At 50.0% G+C, this 20,983-nt stretch overlaps 1 protein-coding gene across 1 annotated transcript; it reads right to left on the reverse strand.

The window, feature by feature from the left end:
* YWHAG (tyrosine 3-monooxygenase/tryptophan 5-monooxygenase activation protein gamma) lies at positions 1 to 20,983 on the reverse strand. The gene is made up of 2 exons (XM_014876588.2): positions 20,728 to 20,983; positions 1 to 3,451 (listed from the first exon to the last, which is right to left on the reverse strand). The coding sequence occupies exons 1-2, from the start codon at positions 20,812 to 20,814 to the stop codon at positions 2,795 to 2,797; spliced, it is 744 nt and encodes a 247-aa protein (XP_014732074.1). The 5' UTR covers positions 20,815 to 20,983; the 3' UTR covers positions 1 to 2,794.

Consider the following 20,983-nt stretch of genomic DNA (forward strand, 5'->3'; position numbering starts at 1 on the left):
TTAAGCAGCGCTGACGTCAGATCTGTAAGTTTATTTGCTCAATGTACGACGGCTACATAATGACTCACATTCATGATATTCCATCACTGAGGAAAAACTGCTAAGAATGGTCCGTGTGTGAAATAATTCCTTACAGAAACACGGAGTTGGAAAAATAATCACTGATTAGACCTTAAAAATAGTTCACTGCATAACATGACAAAAAGCACAAACAAAGGCTCATTCAAAGAACACAGTCATTGTTCTCCTACACTGTAATAGTTATAATTTCACCATGACGAACACCAGACATTAAGATTAAGCTAACACTGGTGTTTTCTTTTGCTTTTTTTTTTTCCTTTTTAAAAACAAAATCATATATAATTGCATGTCACTATAGCAACATCCATAACAGATCAGTTTGTTACGATCACTATTTGGTAGAGCAAACTTTACCCCCGAAAAAAAAATAAAGGAAAGAAAAATAAATTAAAAAACTTTAAAAAATTTTTGAAGACTATTTTGTCATAGGAATACATAACATCTACAGTATAAGTTAATAAATTTCAAGCTACTGTATAGAAATACGACACTAGCATGCACAATATTGTATCAATAGAGTAATGGAGCAGTAATCATTTCACTGGAGAGACAGTATCATAGGCAAGTGCATCTCTTAAAAAATGAAAGAAACCATTCAAGCTGCTTAAAAATCAAGTCCCTGACCCCCACTCCGTTTTTAGCCCTCTTGTGCCATCTCTCCTGCATAAGTTTCCTAAAGCAGCCAGAGCAAAAAGCCAAAAAGAGTAGTAATTATTTGGAAAAAAAAAAAGAAGGAAAAAAAAAAAAAAGAAGATAGGTTTTGTAATTCCAGTAAATCACTTCCAAATTATACAGCTGGGACAACACTGCTCACGGGACACGGGGGTGGATGAGGGGGACATCAGAAGCCTAAAGCATCTCCCGGTCCCGGCACGCAGCGGCACCGCACAGCCCTCGCCGCGGGACGCTGCACCCCAATTCCCCCCGGGAGACTCGGAGCAGGGGAACCCCGGCCTAAAGAAAAGCCGGGCCAGGGCCGGGCCAGGGGTTGGAGCCGTGTCCGTCCCCCCCGGGCCCCGGCGGTGCCGTGTGTGCCACAACGCGCCGTGTGCGGCTGGCTCTGCAAGGGACGGGGAAAGCCTGGTTCCAAAATCAGCATCACAATCACAATAAGGAATTAAAGCACGAGCGCGGTTTCTCCTCACTGCGCAGCGCTGGGGGAAGCGCTGCAGGGCGCAGCGCTCCCAGCAGTGAACCTCCAACAACCATGGAAAAAAAAAATCAAAATTAAAGCTAAATTTACTCAAAATGGGGTAAGTATTACCTGCTAAGCAACTCAGATGCCCCGACTCCCGCCCCCGGCCGGATCAGACAGACCCAAAAGATTTTGCTAAGAAGAGAACTAAGTTCCTGGGCTCCCGATGGTGGATAGAAATGTCTATGATTGTAGCTCTTCCCTTGAGGAATTTCTCTACCAAATTAGCGTCTAAGCTCCTGAAGTTCACTCATTACACCACAAGCTTCCCCAGGAGAAAGGAAAATGCACCCGGCTTCCCTGGTGACAAACAAGGGAGCCCTGGGTGCCGGAGATCTGCTGACAAACCTCATGGTACAGTGGGAGAAAGTCAGGCAGAGTGAAATGGCAGTGCAATCCCTGAGGAAGCAGCTGTGGCACCTTAAATCAGGATGGTCTTTTGAAATACCAAACACAGTACATGACATACAGACCTGAATGCTCTTTTTTTTAAATTTTTTTTTATTGTTTTTTATTTAAGTGGCATTTTTAAGTTTAAACACTTCCCCCTTTGTCTAATTAAGTTCTTAAACCTTTTGCTGTGGACTTAAAATAGTTGAAACAGCCGCTAGCCAAGCACCTGTTAAGCTGTTGACCAAAAAACTAGAGCAGCTTTGATGTTCCTCGGGCGGGCGGTCTTCTTGCCTTGGGCGACACAGAATAGCTAAAGCCAGTCCACAGGCGAGGACTGCTCAGGAAGGCAAGCCAAAAGAACTAGCAAAAGAAAGAAAAACAGACAATCAAAGGCTTGATGTCATATGGCTGTAATGTAGAAATACTGTAAACTGCAATTTAGTGTTAATACTGTAAGCTACCCTAATAAATATCGCAACCAAAAAAAAAAAAAAAAAAAAAAAAAAAAAAGAAAAAAGAAAAAAAATTGGATGGCCTAAATCCCAGGGCTTTGCGAGCCCCAAATTCTTTAGTTTGGTTGGTTTTATTTTTAATTCCTTCTCAATTTGGGGATTTGCAGCTGCACCCTGGCAGGCAGAGCGCTGCAGAGAGAGGCCCCGCGACGTGGAGCGGGCACACGGCACCTGGGCTGCGGAAACAAACGCTCAAAGCCTTACTGGAACCACAGAACTTCCTTTTTTTTTTTTTTTTTTTTTTTAAATGTTTTTGCGTTGCTTTCCTTAAAAACGAGGGCCATTCCATCCACGCAAATTCGTCTTAAAACCCTTTTTTTATTTCTAGCAATAAAGTTAAATTAAAGACAGCTCCACTTGTATTAATAATCTACAGAACAGTCCATATGCCAGTGAGGCTGCTATTCCATACCAGCACAGCCAGCCTGACTTCCACTAGTGGTGTTTTGGCAAAAATGTCAACGAGGCAATCAAAGACAGGTTGTGGGGGGCCTCCCTGGGAAGGTGTCCCCTCCCTTTCCCTCCCCCACCCCGGACCCCCCCCACTCGTGGGAAAAAAATAAAGACTGCAGTAGTTAGCATCAGCGTGCGGCTGCCAGTCCATCGGGGGGGTCTAGTTGTTGCCTTCTCCGCCGTCGTCGTCTTGCTGATCGCTCGTCCAGAGCGTTAGGTTGTCGCGGAGGAGCTGCATGATGAGCGTTGAGTCCTTGTAGGAGTCCTCGTTGAGGGTGTCCAGCTCGGCAATGGCGTCGTCGAAGGCCGTCTTGGCCAGGTGGCAGGCCTGCTCCGGCGCGTTCTGGATCTCGTAGTAGAAAACCGAGTAGTTAAGCGCCAGCCCGAGCCGGATGGGGTGGGTGGGCTGCATGTGCTCCTTGCTGATCTCATGGGCTTCGCTATAGGCCTTCTCCGAGGACTCCACCACGGTCGCCCTCTTCTCCCCGGTGGCCACCTCGGCCAGGTAGCGGTAATAGTCCCCTTTCATCTTCAGGTAGAAGACTTTGCTCTCGTACTGCGTCTCGCTGCAGTTCTTGATCAGGTAGTTGTCCAGCAGGCTCAGCACATCCTGGCACACCGCTTCCAACTCCTTCTCGATCTTCTCGCGGTAGGCACGCACCATCTCGATCTTCTTCTCGTTCCCATCCGCAGAGGTCTTCTGCTCGATGCTGCTGATGACTCGCCAGGACGAGCGCCGCGCCCCCACCACGTTCTTGTAGGCGACGGACAACAGGTTCCTCTCTTCGTTGGACAGGGGCTCGTTCAGCTCCGTCACCTGCGTGGAGAGAGCGGGAGAGAAAAGAGACGTTTGGGTTAAGCCCCAGCTGTCAGACATTGCCATCACACCTTCGGGTGGTCCTGTGCATCTCTAGAGAGAGAGGCAGGAGGAGGCAGTCGGCAAAGTCCTGCTCTGTCATCCAGCTCTGTCTCTGCTCCTATCCCAGCACGAGCCAGCTGGGAAATCATGCTGTGGTCCAGACCCACAACAAAAGGAGCAGGAGTTGGGTTTTATTTGAGAGATCAGCATCTTCCAGAACGAGAAAAATCTAGGAAAGAGATGCCTTTCACCTGTAAAATGAGAGCTGGGCTTGGTAATGCAGGGGAGAGGAACAGTCAAAGCAAGAGGCAGGAGATGGTCCAGGGTTACCTGCATGGATTAACACCACCAGAGCTACAGGGTGCTCATCTTTTCCACTTCCCACGAGCATGGGGCATGCTTCAGAGACACCCAAACAATCTCTGAGATACAATCACAACTGCCTCAGGCACCTACACAGATGAGGACTTAAAAGCTCACATGGTGAAGGGGAAATCCCCACACTGGACTTTCCTCATTGAGGTTAACAGTGTCACCTGCCTCATGCACTGCAAAAAACACAAAGGGATTACGGAGATGACGAGCACAGAGCTCCCTCAGGAACTTGGGAAGCGTCCCTTGGTATCACAATAATCCCATTCCAGCTCACCACAACTGGAGCCACCTGGGCAGCACCTTTGGCCAAGACTGCACCAGCTCCCCACCCCGAGGGGCAGGAGAAGCCTTGGAGCAGACAGGACACCACGCAGCAGCTGCACACAGCTGCTCCCCTGGGGCAGTCACAGCTGCCAAATGGCACTCTGAACCTGGGCATGGCCACTGTCCCCGTTCCCCCAGGACATGTCCCCACCCCACATCCTGGGCACAGTCACCTGGGAATCAGGCGACCAGAGCAGGAACCTGTGAGCCACCTCACGGCAGTAAAGGATTAGGTAATGGTTTGGATGTGAAAGGCTTCTGCAAACACTGAGTCACTTTCACAAGGATCTGTAAGGACAAGGTTTGCTCTGGGCTCAGATAACCACATTTATGGTGGGGGTCAGGAGGCCAAAGGCCCAGCCCAGGACCTCATTTAAATGACCTAGAATGACTCACAGTTGCTCACACCATATTGACCTGCACATTCCAGAACATCCACTCCTCCTGCAGCTCTTCAGCCATGCTCTGGCTAATGTCTCCTCCCAAAACCAGGCTACAGCTAAGCCTGTTTCCTCCACAGCAAGCAGAGTCTCTGATCAGACCCCCTCTAGCCCTTTCCCCCAAGGCAGAGGCAGCAAGCACACCCTACACTCCCACCCCGCTGCTGTGTGGATCTGTGCTGCTCCACAGGATGCTCTAGAGCCCGGCAGAGGAACAGCAGACATCCCTTTTCCATATCGAACAGGGTCTTCCCTTGCAAACCAGCACAACTGCTTCTGCTCCAGGCTGAGACAGCAAGGGAGCAGGGAAATGGGTGTCACGTTACTGAGGGCAGGATCTCCGGGGACTATCAGCAGCCACCAGCGGTGCAGGACAAAGAGCACAGAGCAGGATACCAGGGCAGCTCCCAGCGCTCCCGCCCAAGGTAAGCACGGCAGTGACGCCCGGGCCATCCGGCAGCTCCCAGTGCCAAGCCAACCCTCACAGCCCTCTCCTAGCCAGGAGAACAGTGACTGTTTAACCACAGGGCCCTGGGATCCCTGTGATATCCTGTTTCCTGCAGCAGGGCCCAACCACAATGTGCCCAAACAGCCGTGGTGAGACACTGGCACGCTGGCTCCAGCCTGCCTGGTGTGCTGAGGTCTCTACTCTGCAGTTTTACAGAATGTCTCCCTTCATTCTCCCCTCTCAGTGACACCTGCACAAACACACAGTAATGATTCTGTGAGTTAGAGATGTCTTTGGGAGTACAACCAAGGTGTCCCCCTGCCCCAGAGCTTATGTGTTGTCTGTCCTCAGAGATACCAAAGACTCCATCAGGTTACCTGGGGTCTTGTCCCACCTAAGCTGCCCAGTTTTGAGAGAGGGATTTGGAACTAGAAACATCCAGAAATCCCAGCCTGAATTATTCTCTATGGAGTCTCCAATACCAACAGCCATACAATAGACTCACTGATTCCAAGAGTTTTCTGTCCTGACAGGGGCTGTGGAGATTGATCACCACATGAAATTTTGCTTTTAGCAAGGTGCTTCCTGAGAAGAGACACTAGTTTTGAAGTGAGGAACAAGCAGGTGCCCCACAGCCACATCTGCAGATACTCATCACTGCAGGAAGAAGCAGATTTACCTCCTCTCACCAGAAGAGCCTTGCTGGAGGACAGATTTATTAAAACTACAGGGAGTTTCGTGGGATTAGCTTTGCCATAAACATTTTAAATTCGAAGCTATTAAGGATTATGGAGGAAAGTTGCCTGTCAAAATCCTTTCAACAAACTGGCTGACAGATGGAAGGTACACCTGTGGAGACAGATTACCCCCAGGGAGCTCACAGGGAACTTGTCAAAGCAGGAAGGGAGTCTTGTTAACCATATCACTGGTTTCTAGCAGGACTCAGACTCCCAGGAAGGAGCACTGCAGACATGGCCAAGATGTGATATGGGTGGGGACAAGGACCACAGCCCTCAGCACCAGGAGAGGGAAGAGGCTGTAGTCCCATACATTTCAGTTTGCAATTGAGCTGAGGGAGGAAGAACAGAAAACCATCTGGCTCTTGCATTCCCAGCAGGAAGAAAATGCAAGGTGCCCAAGACACAAGGTATCAGACAGCAGGGTACACTGAGCTGCCCTATCTGAGAAAAAGGCAGGAAAGATGTGTCCCAGGTTCAGCAGACTTTGAGGACATCTCTGCCCTCCGTCTGCCCAGAGCTGCCAGGAGCCTGCTGGCATTTCCTGCCACAGCCCCCTCCACACTGCAGACTGTGCAGTCACTGTCACTCTGCTCTTCCCACACCTCTGCACCAGCCTGTCACATGCACACGGGCCTGTGCCTTCTCTGCAGCCTGTGCTGGTCAAATAAATGCTGAATTTTTTTTCTTACACTGCAGGATACTGAAACAAAGTGAGTTCAATCAAGCCATAGGCTAAACAGCAGGTTCTGATATACTGAGTTTGTAGCATTGTACTGAATGCCTCTGATATAACATCAAACAAGGCAATATCCTTCATCAGGATCACATTGCAGCAGTCACATTATGGAAGGGCAGAACCTTCCCCCTTCTTAACTCAGACCCTGAAGGGGTCTCACCTCCCTGAAGAAGGGCAGTACCCGGATCAGATCCCCTGATGCCACTTCCAGCACTGTTACATGGAGTCAGAGACTTCAAATAGCCAAAGGAAAATCTTAATTTGGCATTAGAAGGGCTTGGCAGGAGCACAGAGCCATCAGCTGGAGTCTACCTGATCTTTGGGAAGCTTAGGCAGTTTCGAATTTTACTTCCCTGGCTGCCAGCAGAGAACAGCAGAATTTGCTCTGCAAATCTCAGTAACTGTCCAGCCTCATCTCACTCTTGTGCCCATGGAGACTGAGGAGATGCATGAGCCTGAAATGGTGTCAAGTCCTGGATGTGGCATAAACAGCCAAGGACAAGGAGTTGATCCACATGGTGGAAACTTGATAGAGGAAAGTCTTTCAGCTATTCTGGAAAAAAAAAAAAAAAAGGAGAACACACCTGCCAGGAGCAGACTGCACAAGGATATCTAGGCAGGGAGTGCAGGGAGTTTGGCATGAGCAGTCCAGGCTGCCAGGCTCTGGCTGGGAGGCACGTTCCATCACCAAGCTGGAGGACGCTGCCAGTTCCAGTCTCACCAGTTCTCTGATGGCACAGTGTCTGCACCACCAAGACTCAAGTGCCCTTAAGCCACGGGAAAACTCTATGAGCTCACACTGGACAAAAATCACTGGAAGTTTAGGGTTTATGCTGCTTGGGAGACCAGGGGCTTGTACAAATCTCCAAGCCCTCTGATTTGCAACAAAGCACTGCAGAGGCAGCACCATCTCTGAGAAGTTTTTCCTGATTTTTCCACTACAGCTGGAGCTCTGACTCAGCACCCTGCCCAAAACCTGGCAGGCTCCTGGCATGCCCAAGGATCACATTGCAGCCAGGCAAGGTTCAGCCTCATGAGAAGAAGGCAGGGAGCAAGCAAAACTTTACCTGCCCTAATGTCAAGACATGTAAACTCCAAAAGCCCAAGGGTTGGTTCTGCAGCACCTTCTTTCTGGAAGTATCCTTTTCTGGAAGTATCCCTATTAATAGGTTTTGGTGAGACCCATGGGGAAGGTTTGCTCCCAGAGAACAGCAAGTTAGGTTGTTAGGGGCTTATTCCAGGACTCCCATCCTCCACTTCTCACTTTGTGTGAGTAGGTCTGAGTATCCATCAGGATATGATCGTTTCTGAGGTCCCTTCAGTGACTGCAGTGAAGGTCCATCACAGGACTTAGTTCTACCTGTTTATCCTTGTACACTTTTCACTTAGTTTGATAATTAAGTGTCCACTCATTTACAGCTTCTGCCTGGCTTTGATGTCTTATCTTCAAGCAGACAGCACTGGCAAGCTGACAGGACCCAGAGATCCTTCCCTGGGGAATACCATCAACATCTGGCAGTTTAACCCATGTTATAAATCTCAACGCTTGCTCTTATTGCCTAAAAGAGAATCCAAATCCTTCAAGACATCAGACAACTACAAAACAGTGGAGCTTTCCTGGAGAGACAGAGACAGCCATGAGAACTTCAAACTGTTCACTGAGAACAGCTTCTAAAGATCACCAGAGCTCCTCTCCCACCAGGATACACAACATCCATCTCCTCTCCAGCACTCGTGCTTCCTGTTCTATCTGCAGCTCCTGCACCATGTAATTAAGTTTGTTATCTCTCCACACAAACCCCAGCAAGAGCCTTGTTTTCCTTCACATGCAGCTGGTTAGTCTGAACTCTGGCCTGAAGGTCCCTTTCTCTGCTTCATTTTTTGAAAGGTAAACGATGTTCTGAGCAAGTCCAACCACTGAAATTCCTTCTTGGCAAGGGGAGCAACCAGCACACAACCCCTCCAGGCTCAAGCAGCTGAAAAAGGTCACAATACCTGCAGACACGTCACCTTCCCCCCCAGCCCCAGCTTCTGTCTCATGCTGGGACCCCAACACCCATGTGCAGGGACAAGAGGACATGGCCTCAGGCTGTGCTACGGGAGGTTCAGGCCAGACATCAGGAAGAATTTCTTCACACAAAGGGATGTCAGGCATCAGAAGGGGCTGCCCAGGGAGTTGGTGAAGTCCCCATCCCTGGAAGTATTCAAGAAATTACTGGACATGGCACTAAGTGCTCTGGTCTGGTTGACAAGGTGGTGACTGGTTAAAGGTCGTGACTCTGTAACCTTAGAGGTCTTTTCCAACCTTAATGATTCTGTGACAAGATCACCTTCAGCAGCCCAAGTACTGTCATTTTAGAAGGTCATGACTGACAGACTGCCTGTTTTTTTCTGTCTCCAGCTCGTCCTAACTTGAAGAAATGGCTGCCCTCAAGCACATGAAATTGTCACCATGACCCAGCAGCCTGGTGGGAGTCACGACTCGATGTCACACAGCCTCACCAAGAACAGTTTCTCCCAAAGCACCAGAGCGAGCTGTCCTACAACTCCATCGCAGCAGTCACCAAGATGCTTTTCTTAAGCACTGTCCTACTTTGGTGAAGTAGGCGTGTGTTAAACCAGACCTAAATCTAAAATGTTACCAGATTGGTTTGGGTTCTTTTCCCTGTTGCCTTGCCTTCGCCCCCATGTCACACTTCCAAAGTGGAAGTCACACCATAACTGCTTCTCTCCTGGCTGACCCCTTCCGCTGTCCTCTGCTCATGTTTTAACTCAGTGTGGCCAGGGGGGTTTTGGGCTGTAGGTTGAACCCTTCCTCTCATCCCAGACAAGACAAAAAAAAAGCATGAGCAGGCTGTGGGCAGACACAAGTTCCCCACTGCCTTCTCCTCTGCCTGTTTCAGTATGAATAATCACCTGCTACTTCCCATTTTCTAAGCCAGCAGGGCCAGTTCACATCACAGGACAGCAGCTGAGAGCACATGGGATGGTTCTGCCATTACATTTCAAATTGCTCCCAGTGCCTCAAGGACCAGTGTCTGCAGAGAATTGTTTATTGCTTGTAGCCCAGTTGCATCTCAGAGGCTACTCAGGCACTCCAGACACCAATTAGGATTTCTGCATGTTCCTACACTTAACAGCAGCTTTCATCCCACTCTGCAGCCTTTATTACTTAAGGCAACTTTGAACCACCCCAGACAAAGTCTTCAAACTGGGAGATGTGGAAACCAGGAGCTCATTTATTTCATTGGCCTTTTTAGCTTAATAACTACATGTGCTCACACTGCACTCAGGTTTGATCAGTCCTTGGAGCCTGCAGACCTCCTACTCCAGCTTCAGTGTAGCCATCATGGATTTCAGTTAGAGAAAATGCAAATTTCATCTACTTGGGTCATACTTACACATGAAAGGCTGAAGGGAGCCAAGGTGAGAAAATCAGTAAGAGCAGCAGAGCCCTGAGCTGCTCCATTCAGTGTCTGGCAGCAGCATTTTGTGTACCAGCCCTTATCTGCAGCACTGCAGTCCCAGCACTTGGTCTAACGACTCTGGGTTTTTTTCCACTAGAGAATACCTGGCTGCCATCGATTTGTGTCTCTGACTTCTTCTGCAGTTTGAGATAAGGCAAACATGAGAGAGCATCTGCTTGCCATGACTATTGTGGGCAGAGAACAGCCCAGGCACATCCCAGTAACCAACTGGAAGGAAAAACCCCAGCCTTCCAGTTTTGTGTACAAGTGTTCTACAAACAAATGCTCAAGGAGTGACAAACCATTTCTGAGTTAGCATTGCACAGTCGTGTCGCAGGGAGCTGCTCTTCTAGCCAGCATGTGCTTGTGAGCCAGGAAGGATTTACACTCAAGTTTTCTTGTTTTCCTTATTAACACCCTGATTCCCATTAGCCTTACTGACAGGCTATTAAACAAGATGAAAACCGGCCATAGGAAAACTTGCTTCAGCATCTTGCTGCCACTACCTGCCTCATATTTATTAACAACTCCTGGGGAAAATGATCCACCTCTGTTGGCCTAGTGCCTTCCAGCCACCAGATGGAGAGAGCAGCAAGTCCAACCACATCAGTCCCAGCATTTCAGAGGATTGTCACTCAGAGCTCATCACAGTGTTTCTGGCAGATGGGATACCAGCACCTTTGCCTGCTAACTACAAAGCAACAGAAGGGATGCCAAGCTATTCCTTCCCCAGGATATGGCAGGCTGGCAGCATCATCTGCCCACTGCTGTGTTGTGTGAGTGTCTCAGCAGCAGCCCAGCATCACCACCACCCTTCTCCATCACCCAACAGCTTGGGGAGCTCTCTTGCCCTGGATTATCCACTCTGCTCCCTGCTCCCAGGCCTGTTCTCCAAGCTCTCTGCTAAGCACATGGAAGACCAGTGCCACAGTGTGCCACAGCTGTGAGAGCTCAGAGGCACCCCTGGAGCTCACAGCAAGTTTCAGGAGCTCAGAGCTGATCCCTTGATCCTTTTGGATGGAGAATGACAATTCATGGTTGCTACAGACTCTTCTGGGCTGCATTAAGCTTTTCCAGGTGAGAGCTGAAGAGCTCTTCATGAGTAACTACAACTCTTTTCTCAGAAGCATTTCTGTACAAGTTTAAAGACTTGGGGTTTTTTAACTTCTGTCTAAGCATTATTCCTCAGAAGATTCCATCTACTCACAGGATTTTAAGCTGAAGCAGCCATCCACAGGATGGCCACTGGACATTTCTAGAGTCTTGAGACTTGGTCCATGCAGAAGATGTTTTTTTCTTTCCAATTCATGGTAAAACAAACCCAAGCTAGACAGATTTCAGAGACTCTCTAGATAAATGCACCAAGTTTCATGTGGGGAGGGTGTTTAGTTGTGCTGGGAGCATTAGCTGCTTAAAGATTTACCTCACAGCTTCCAAGGGTACTAATCTGGCTCAGATCTTAGTGCTTTCCTGCTCACCTCCAGCCCCACTGCCAGGCAGTAAGAATCCTGCCACCAGATCATCAAATCCTCCCCAGAGCATCAAGTGCCAGGGCTTGTCCTTAATCAGGGGCTCAAAAAATGCCTGTGCCCATGACCTCTACTTGGTTGAGCCAAGTGGAGAAAGAAGACATAATGTGCCATGGGCAAGCCACCCCAAGGCTGAGAGCAGGTTTTGGCTGCTGAGAGAGTCTGTTCCCAGGTCTGAAGCAGGATGAACTGGGCAATTCCCGTCTGTTGGCATGGCTTCCTCTGGCACAGCAGAGCCACTGCTGCCATGGCAGCTGCAAGTGCTGCTCCAAAGGGTGAAATGGGAGATGGTGCAGCCATGTAAAACTCCCTGCAGTGAGCATGTACATTTTTAGCTGCTCCATGTCACTCCCCCAAACACTTTGGGAACACCTGGTTGTTGCACATCAAGGTAAGATTCTGAAAATATTCCGGAAATACTGGAAAAAAAACACCTCACGAGATTTTTGCTCTAGGTCTCCTGGTCTGCAGATCCAGCAGCTCCTTGGTGTCTCAAACATGTTTTAACAGATTAAGCAAGAGACTTCCCAGAACACCCAGGTGGATTCCTGCATGCTCCACGATAGCTTTAATTTCTGCATCAGTGAGTAAGGTGATTATCCCTCCACATGTACTTTACCCTCCCACTGCTTTGGGGATTTCAGGCATGATCTTACACACCTCTAGCAAAGGCAGTTTTATTTAATTTCTTAAATGAAGTTGCAGAACAGAAGGAAGTCAAGTTTTTGCTCTGGCAGCTTTCTGGAGCACTGCAACCCATTTTAAATTACAAGGAGGGTCACTTTACTATCCTAGATCCAACTGTTTAACTCCCCTTTCCTGGCTCCAGCCACCTCCTCCCAGCCTCTTCTGAAGCACAAGGGACTTCCAGCACATATTTGATCTCAGCTCACACAGGTGACAGAACCCCTCAGGTGCCAACATCATCTTGACAACACCAAACGAGAGAAGCCAAGCTCCCAACTTCTAGGTAATGAAATATTCATCCCATGTAACAAAGCCCAACAGCATAAACAGGCAAAGCTCCAATGCCTGCCCCAGCTGGGTGTAAATCAAAGGCTGTTAATCTCCCCCAAGTTCTCATTCACTGCTGAACACTAAGCATTGGCCTTTTACAAGCAGAGATCTCCTACAGCAATTGCTGAGCATGTCTGTTAGCACATGGCACAGCAACAGCTTCTCCACCTACTATTAATAAACTTTATGCTGCTGAGCACCACAACTGTCCAAACAACATGTCCATCAGCAGCCTCGTTAGCACTGAAGCTGAGACTTCTCACTGGTGTTTCTCTAGAGCCTTGCTGAAACCATCTTAAGAGAGGAGTCAGAAGCAAACTCACAAGCCAAGTAGCTTTGCTTGGTACGTAACCAAAAAGACACAGCCCAAGCAAGCCAACCCATCTAGAGACATCAGAGGGAATTTGCAAACAATTAAGGAATGGTTTGCACTTGGAATCTCTGCAGACTTGTGCTCGTCCAAGCACAGCTGCCTCAAACACCCATAGTTGGACTCAATTCCAACATCTCCTTTCTAGAAGAAAAACATTAAGTACTCTAATCCCTAATCTGGGGATCACTTTAAGGGAATCTCATGCCATCACCAGTGACATGTTCTCCAGTTACTCTCCAACTGCAATTAACTAATGCACTGCCCCTGGTCACTAGATCACTACCTTGGGGCCAAAAATCAGGTTTGTTTAATATTTAATTGAGCATGTACTGGGTCACATCCGAGACTAAATGTGACTAAATCTGGGTTAGCACAGAAAAACCTGAAACTGGGGGAGGTTTGCCCTTAAATAGGCAGACAAAGGCTTTTGTTTCACCAGCTACACGAAGGATTTGCTTTTGAGAGACAGTCTTGTCAGTGTTTCTTGCAGCCCAAGAATTGCTGCCTCATCATTTCAGCTTCATTTTCCAGAATTTACCATTTCTGAGCTTTCCAGACTATATCAAGATAACCAGCAGTGCAACCAGCATGAGACTCCTGGGTGAAGATCAACCCTTATGATTTAGCAGCCACAGCTGCTCCCAGGGCTCCAGCCCACAGGAGGGACCAGAAAGATGCAGCAGCTCAGCCTCACTGTCTTTATGCACTCAGAAAAGATGGACAAAGCCATCCTGATGCTGAGCTCCTCCCCCAGGCATGCTCCCCACCCAGAGTCACAGGTGTGAATCCCACATCTTGACATCTAGATTTTGGAGCAGAAAGTCAGGTCTCTTACTTAAAAAAATAAATAAATTTAAACAGCAGAATTAAAGTAATTTTGTCCCCATTTTCCTTCATTTTAGGCTAGGAGGAAGGACTTTGCTCATTAGGATCAAGCAGCCAGGAGAAAAACATTCCCACAAAGCCATTTCATTTCCATGGGGAAAGAAGAGTTCCCCCACCTTCAATGACCAAAAGCTGCACTGGCAGAAGCATAGGCAGAGCCTGGTAGCCAGCAGCCATGGCAGAATGTTTTATCTCAATGCCATGGGCATAAAACCAGCCACCACCATTTATCTGGACAGCTTCTTCAAGGCAAGCCAAAGGTTTCAGAGGCTGAAAGACAAAGCCACCCAAAATCCAGTACAGTGACCAATCCATAGCTACTTCCCCTTGTTTTAGATTACAGACTATCACTGCCCAGCAGTGACCATCACTAGTCAAACAGAGTCAAGACTTAACGTTTTCACTCAATTTTTTCTTCCCAGACAAGGCAGCTGCCATTTTCCAGAAATGGCCATTGCCATTTCTCTGCAGTCATGTGAATCTAACACTGGGGAGCAAGACTTCAGCTAAGGACCAGTTAGATTAGTTACCTTTCCAGTAAAGAGCAGAAGTTGTTGAAGGCTTTCAGCTTTCTAGAAGGAAAAGACAAAGACTACCAGCAAAGGAAAGAAGGTCTAAGCTGGCTCCAAACCACAAAAATACTCCTCACAGTATCAGCTTTGGAAAAATCTGTCATGAGCTGCAGAGCACTGAAGCGCAGAATGCCTGGAAGCACGGAGGGTGCAGCAGCTACTCAGAGACAACCTCAGACCTGCATCACAGCTTTGCCACAGTGAGGTGGAAGATGATGCCTGGATCCTATCAAGACTGTCAGTGGAGAAACACTTGGGAAGCCAGGCAAATCCTGTTCCACTGTGCTTTGTACCACACTCATTCTAATATGCATTCACATTTTGCTGGCAGCTCAGGAGGCTGAACAGAGCAAAAAAGCACAAGGCAGAGTCCTAAATGCCTCAGGCATTGACCCATCTGAGGAAAAGCTCCCTCAGGTCAGACTGGAGGCATTTTCCAATGCCTCTTTCCCTGTTCCTGCCTCTGAAGAGCCTGGGACACAGAGCAGACAGCTCTGGTCTGAACTAGTCTGACTCTTCCCTGCCAGACTGGAATTGAGCTCCCAACACACCACTCACCTCTGCCAAGGGAAAAGCAGCACCAACAAGTTCAGCAGTGCTCCACATCCAAGGACATGTCTGAGCTCAGACAAAGCCACCTCCCAAAAGGCAGCTGATTACTTGAGCACTAGCAGTTGGGACACACAAAAGCTTGGCTTCTTTATTTTTCCTAAATATGTACCCTTGCACACAACTTCTGTGCATGCTTTACTTGGCATGAAGCTGCTGCAAACAGAAGCTCAAGAGTTCAGTCATAGAGTTGGTGCATTAGGCCCTGCCAGATGTGTCACCATCCATGGAGGTTTCTCCAGATGTCAGGTCATGGCTACCACTCTCCTCCCTAGTCCCTGCTCCATCAGCTGCACCCTGAGCCATGCTTCTCCTTCTGTCCTCAAGAGCAACAGCTAGTAGATCCAATTTCCAGCTACAAGCCTGCAGAGGTAGTAGGAATATCAGGCTTTGAAAAATCCTTGTCCTTAGGATTGTGACCTTGGGGTCACTAACCAGCCTGGCAACAAAACCCAGGCCCCCCCATAGGCTAATGGGGACCATAATCAGGTCATTTTGACTCCACCTCTCTGATCTTAAGCTTAGCAAGGCTGAGGCTGCTTATTCCTACTTGGAAAGCCAAGCTGAGCATGCTCCTGAGCAGCACTAATGCTACTGGCCCAGGCATAAGAAAAATGGTTCAGTAATATACATGAAGAAGAGTAAAAAGTATGGTGGGGATCTTCAAATTAAGGAAAATCTTAATTCTACCACCTGTAGAAGCTGAGGAAGAACCATGTTTTTTATCTCCCTGATCAGAAACCATATCCCAGCTGCAGGAGGCAGAGGGATACACCACAGTTATGTGGATAACCCTCTTGAAAGCACAGTCCAGGACATCCATGAGAACCACTAAGAGGATGCCAAAGACCTCATCCAGTTGCCAAGAACAGTGTATATACCCCTAGATGAAGGAGTTTTTAATCCAGGAAACATTTCTGGAGCTGAAGTTCTATGGTTGTCCCTAAATTGCTGTCCCTGAATATTCCAGCAAGCCCAAGTACACATCATCAGTATCCAAAGAGTTTATTCCAGAGAGTAACTCTGGGATCAGCTGGTGAACACATCTGGGGCAGATAGGGCTTATCCACTGACATTATGAAGATTATTTGGTGTGCTAAAACAATTGAATCTTCTGTGAACCAGACATCTTTTTACACAAGAAGCAGCAAATAAAGGTGGTTGAAAAGAAACCTAATAGATCAAGACAACTCCCACCAACCTTTTTGCATTTTCATGGTTAGACATCATCCAAGAGATCTACTCACTAAGCCCAAATAATCTAGAGATTCATGGAGAACCCTTGCCCAAATTTTCCTGTTTCTGTGCCCCCAGATATAATTCAACTGCTATCATCACAGTCTCAATATCACTTTTTTTTAGTTCAAGAAGAGCTGTTTTGGGTCAAATCCACCATGGCTGCTACACTTGGCCAACTAAGAAACCCAGCATGGTCTTGTAGGCCAGTGACTCTTCTACATGGACTAAGTAAGAACTCACAGGAGCTCAAAGAGGAATTTTTAAGAGCTTGATCTGCTGAAGACTGGTCAGTTACTGTAGCAATGTCCACTGCAGTCACATACAGTGCACACTGCTACTTACCTATGGCTTGGGTGCAGATGTGACTCAGGCTACTGCTACAGGGTCCCAAGGCCAAGTTGCACAGAGACAGCCCCACACTGTGAATTGCCACAAGGTCATAAGGACAGGAGCTCCTGACAGCCACCATCCTGTCCCGACCCCACAGACCTCCAGGAAGGAAGTGGTCATGAGTCAGGCTGCCTCCAATCCCTGCCACCACTGCAGCCCACCAGTGGTCTGGAGGCACAGCATTCAAGCTGCCTGCACAAGAGCATCAATGCTGCCATTAGATGCCAACAGCTAATGACTGCAACATCCACCTCGGCACTGGGAATGGTTTCTCCAAAGCCTTCCCCAGCTCCCCTGGGAAGTGCTACTACAGCAGCTCGCACTCCTTGGTCCCCTCCCACCATCACAGATGGCCTGCCCAGCACTCCTCCTGGAGAAGCCTTTCCACACCACCCTTTTGTCTGTGTACACTGCGAGCAGAAAGCAGCTAATCATTGCTGCTCTGCTCCCTGGGGATTCTCCAGACAGGATGGATTTGTTTTACTACCCCCTTTTTCCAAGGGTGAGCCTGCTGTCTGTGTGAAGCTTTGCTATCAGCAATGATACACTGGATGTGGGGGATGATAACCTGCCCAGCTGGTGACCATCACGGGAGAAGCCCACATACCCCGTGCCAGGGAAGGCCTGCAATTCCCCATCCTCATGCTCCTCCTCCACCCACAATGGCCATTTACTGCACCAAGCTGTGGTATCTAAAGCTTGGAGCAGCCATCTGCTTTCCAGTATCTCCAAAATTCCCCCTCCACACCCACACTTGGTGGTCCTTGTGAACAGGCCCTGCTGCAGAGGTTGGGCCCCCAAAGTCAAGTAGTCAGGTGTTCCCCTCACAGGGGACAGCCCCACATCTACACCATACATAGCTGCAGTGCAATAATTTTCCCCACACACTTTTAAAAGACTACTTATTTCCTGCATAAGTTATTGCAATCATCTGGTTCATTCACCTGCACATCCCCTCAACAGAAAGGTCTGAGGGGAGGCATGTGCTCTGCTCCCTGGGCAGTGCTGGCCAGGGGCTTGGCAGGGCTCCCAGCTCCGGAAAGCCTCCAGCAGCACTGCTCTCCCCAGCTAATGGGTATCGATCCCCAGCCCTGGTGTGGGCTCAGACAGTAAAGCTCTTCCTGAAGCTGAACCAGACAAAAACGCATCCTGCTCCAACCACCAGCACTGTAGGAAGTGAAACTCGAGCAAGAAAGCCCAAGGCCAATGTCTGACCACCCTGGGGACCAGCAGAGTTTTCCTGTCCCCCAATACTTGATAGGGCTGATGGTACCCCCAGATAGCACTGAGGTGACAAGGGACAGGACCAAGGTCATGAAGACATACTCTGGATTGATGGGCCCAGCCCTACACCCTTCCTGGGTGTGGCATCACTTCCTGCTCCCTCTGGTAGGCAAGGGGACCATCTGCTGTGTTTTCAAAGACCCTCCAGTAAACTTGCCCCTTTTGGAGCTGAAGGAGCAATCCTGCTCCTGCAGCAGCAACATAATTGCAGGTAGCAATTAGGGGCACTAGCAGCTAGCACTTGCAAGAAAGAAGGAAGCAGCTAGAAGTTATTATATAATAAATAATACTTTAGAGAAATTATTGCGATCCTAGACATCACTGGATGAATCAGCAGACAGCAAGAACCCCAGCAGACCATTTCCATTTAAAACCATTAACACAGCAGCCATTCAGCACAGGTTCCCAAGTAGACAGAGCTGAAGCTGAACAACCCACCCAGCTAGCCCATGTGAGGCAGCCATCACAGGTGAGAGGAAGCTGCAGGAAAACGAGCCTCTTTTATGCCCACCATTGCGGTGAGAGGTTTGAAAGGAGAAGCATCCAGCATTTCTCAGCAGGGTGCTGGGGAGGGCTAGGTTTGGAGGGCAGGATGGCTCTGCATCACCTTCGCTAGGCGCAGCCCGCATGCTCTCTGCTACCGCCTGGGTGCATTGCAGCTTGGACCATGGCATATGACATCACTAGGCGTTGCTACGGAAATGAGTGCGAGGTCATCAGCCTCCCGCACAACCGGGGCTGGGGGCTGGGCAGCGCACGGGGACGGGGATAACCGGCTGTGACATGGCTGTGACATGCCCGTGGCCGCCGGACCGGCCGTGCCGGAGTTGGGGCAGCGCGGAGCAGAAAGGAAGAACAAAGCTCTGCCTTTTGTTTGCTGGTGAAGGGAGGCGTCAGCGCTCCCGCTGGGGATCGTTTCCTTACGGCCAAACTACCCGGCAGCTGATAAGAGGCGTTAGCCCGGGTTACTGTTTCACCAGGGCCCGTAAGGGCTGGAAGGAAAAAAAAAAAAAAAAAAAAAAAAAAAATCACATATATGAGCTCTTAACAACGCCTGGGGTTCAAGCACGAAGCCCAGGGAAGCAGGCGAAGAGAAATTCACAGTGCAACACGGCTGTGAGTCCCGGGCATATCCCTGCTGGCTTTGTCACGGTGGTTGTATTATCCGTAGGAAATGAGCTGTAGGATCTGCTCACACAGCAGGCTTTGCTTTAAAATGAATAGATGCCACTATCAGAAAATGGTATAAAAGCCACAGTGCAGCAGAGGGACAGCCCGGCTGGTTTAATGTGATAATATCTCGTTCCGATTATCCGTATTTCATTCCTTGATAAGACATCTCCTCCCTCCCCGGGCTCGAGCTGTGACAGTTTAGTCTGTTTGATAAATGCAAGGTTATTGACAAAATGGTGCAATATGGGCAAACAGAGCTGCACCCACGGCAGACTGCGACATTCCCAGATCGGCATTCACTTTTCATCAGCCGGGGAGGACACCCCAGCTCCCAGCAAAGGTTCAGACCTGACTAAGAAGACAAACATAAAGAACAGTTTTCCCCTTTAAAGCACCCCCTCCCTCCCTCCACCCAGTCTAGCCTCTCTGCAATATGACAAATGCAGAATCTTCTGGAATGACTTGATCCTGCCTCCCACGATTGCTTTGTTTGCAAGATCAGATCAGAGATATGTTTTTTTTTCCCTTCTTATATTGTCAAAATGTCAGTATTGAAGGGGAGCGTTCAGTGTCACAAATCAGATCAGCCTGCTATATGCAGAGTCTTTATTTTAAGAGCGTGAAATGAATACAACATGACTCAATTCATAAATCTCCAACCAAGAGCAGTAAAAATAAGAGCTTTGACAGTGAAAGGGCTCCCGATCTTTGGGGTCAGGGGCACACACCAGCCCCGGCGACCACGCGTGGGAAGGGATGTACGGGGAGGTATTTCGGCAGCGGGGAGAGGTGTGCACGCAAGCCCCCCCCCCACACCGGGTCCCCCCCTGCCTCGCCCCATGGGGCCCCGAGCCGGTGTGACCCCCCTGGGCAGCGCTGCACCCCCGGGATGGCTCCTGTGCCCCGCCACGCTGGAGCAGGGCGGGGAGGGGGGCATGGGAGGGGGATCTGGGGTGGGGGGCGAGAAGAAATGCGGCTGGAAGGTGATGTGGGGGGCTGCAGGGCTGCGGAGCCAACGTGTTTTAAGGCAGAGAGGATGTGGGGGTGCTGTAGGGCAGGGGAGGGGGATGCGTGGGGCTGGGTGGGGGCAGCAGGGCAGGGCAGAGGGGTGGGGGGGGGCAAAGCGCGGGGGTTTAGAGCAGGGGGAGGATGGGGGGCGGCTCTAGGGCAGAGAGGGGGGATGTGTGGGACTGGACGGGGGCCCCGGAATACGGGAGAAGATGCGGGGGGGTGTTTAGGGCAGGAGAGAGCGATGTGTGGGGCTGGATGCGAGCCCCAGAACAGGCGGAAGATGTGGGGAGGAGTCTCTAGGACAGAGGAGCAGGATGAGTGGGGCTGGGTGGGGGGCGCATAACAGGAGAAGGGATGCGTGGGGGGCTCTAAGGCAGGGGATGGGGGTCGGGAGAAAGCAAGGTAACCCTGGATCGGGAAAAGCGGCGGGAGCGAGACTCAGCTGGGGGTGTCGGAGGGCGAGGGACCGGGGCCCTCGCACCCCCGCGGGCCCCCCCCGGCCGAGCCCAGCACTCACCGCGGGGAACACGCGGGAAGGGCGAGGGGAGCGCGGCCCCGGCGCGGCAGGAGGAGGGCGTGTGCGTGTGTGTGGGGAGCGCGACGGCCGCGGGACGGGACTCACGTTCTTCATGGCGGCCGCCATGTCGTCGTATCGCTCGGCTTGCTCGGCCAGCCGGGCCTTCTGCACCAGCTGCTCGCGGTCCACCATCTTCGCGGGGTCCGGGGGGGAGAGGGGCGAGGAGGCTGCGGGCTCCGGGAGGAGGAAGGAGGAGGAAGAGGAGGACGAAGAGGGCGCGGCGGTCTCGGCGCTGCTGCGGCTGAGGCGGCGGCGGCGGCTGCGCCCGGTGCTGTGCGCGCGCCGCGGGCCACCACAACCC

Source organism: Sturnus vulgaris, chromosome 21 (genome assembly GCF_052056855.1).
Source record: "Sturnus vulgaris isolate bStuVul1 chromosome 21, bStuVul1.hap1, whole genome shotgun sequence".
Taxonomy (NCBI): domain Eukaryota; kingdom Metazoa; phylum Chordata; class Aves; order Passeriformes; family Sturnidae; genus Sturnus; species Sturnus vulgaris.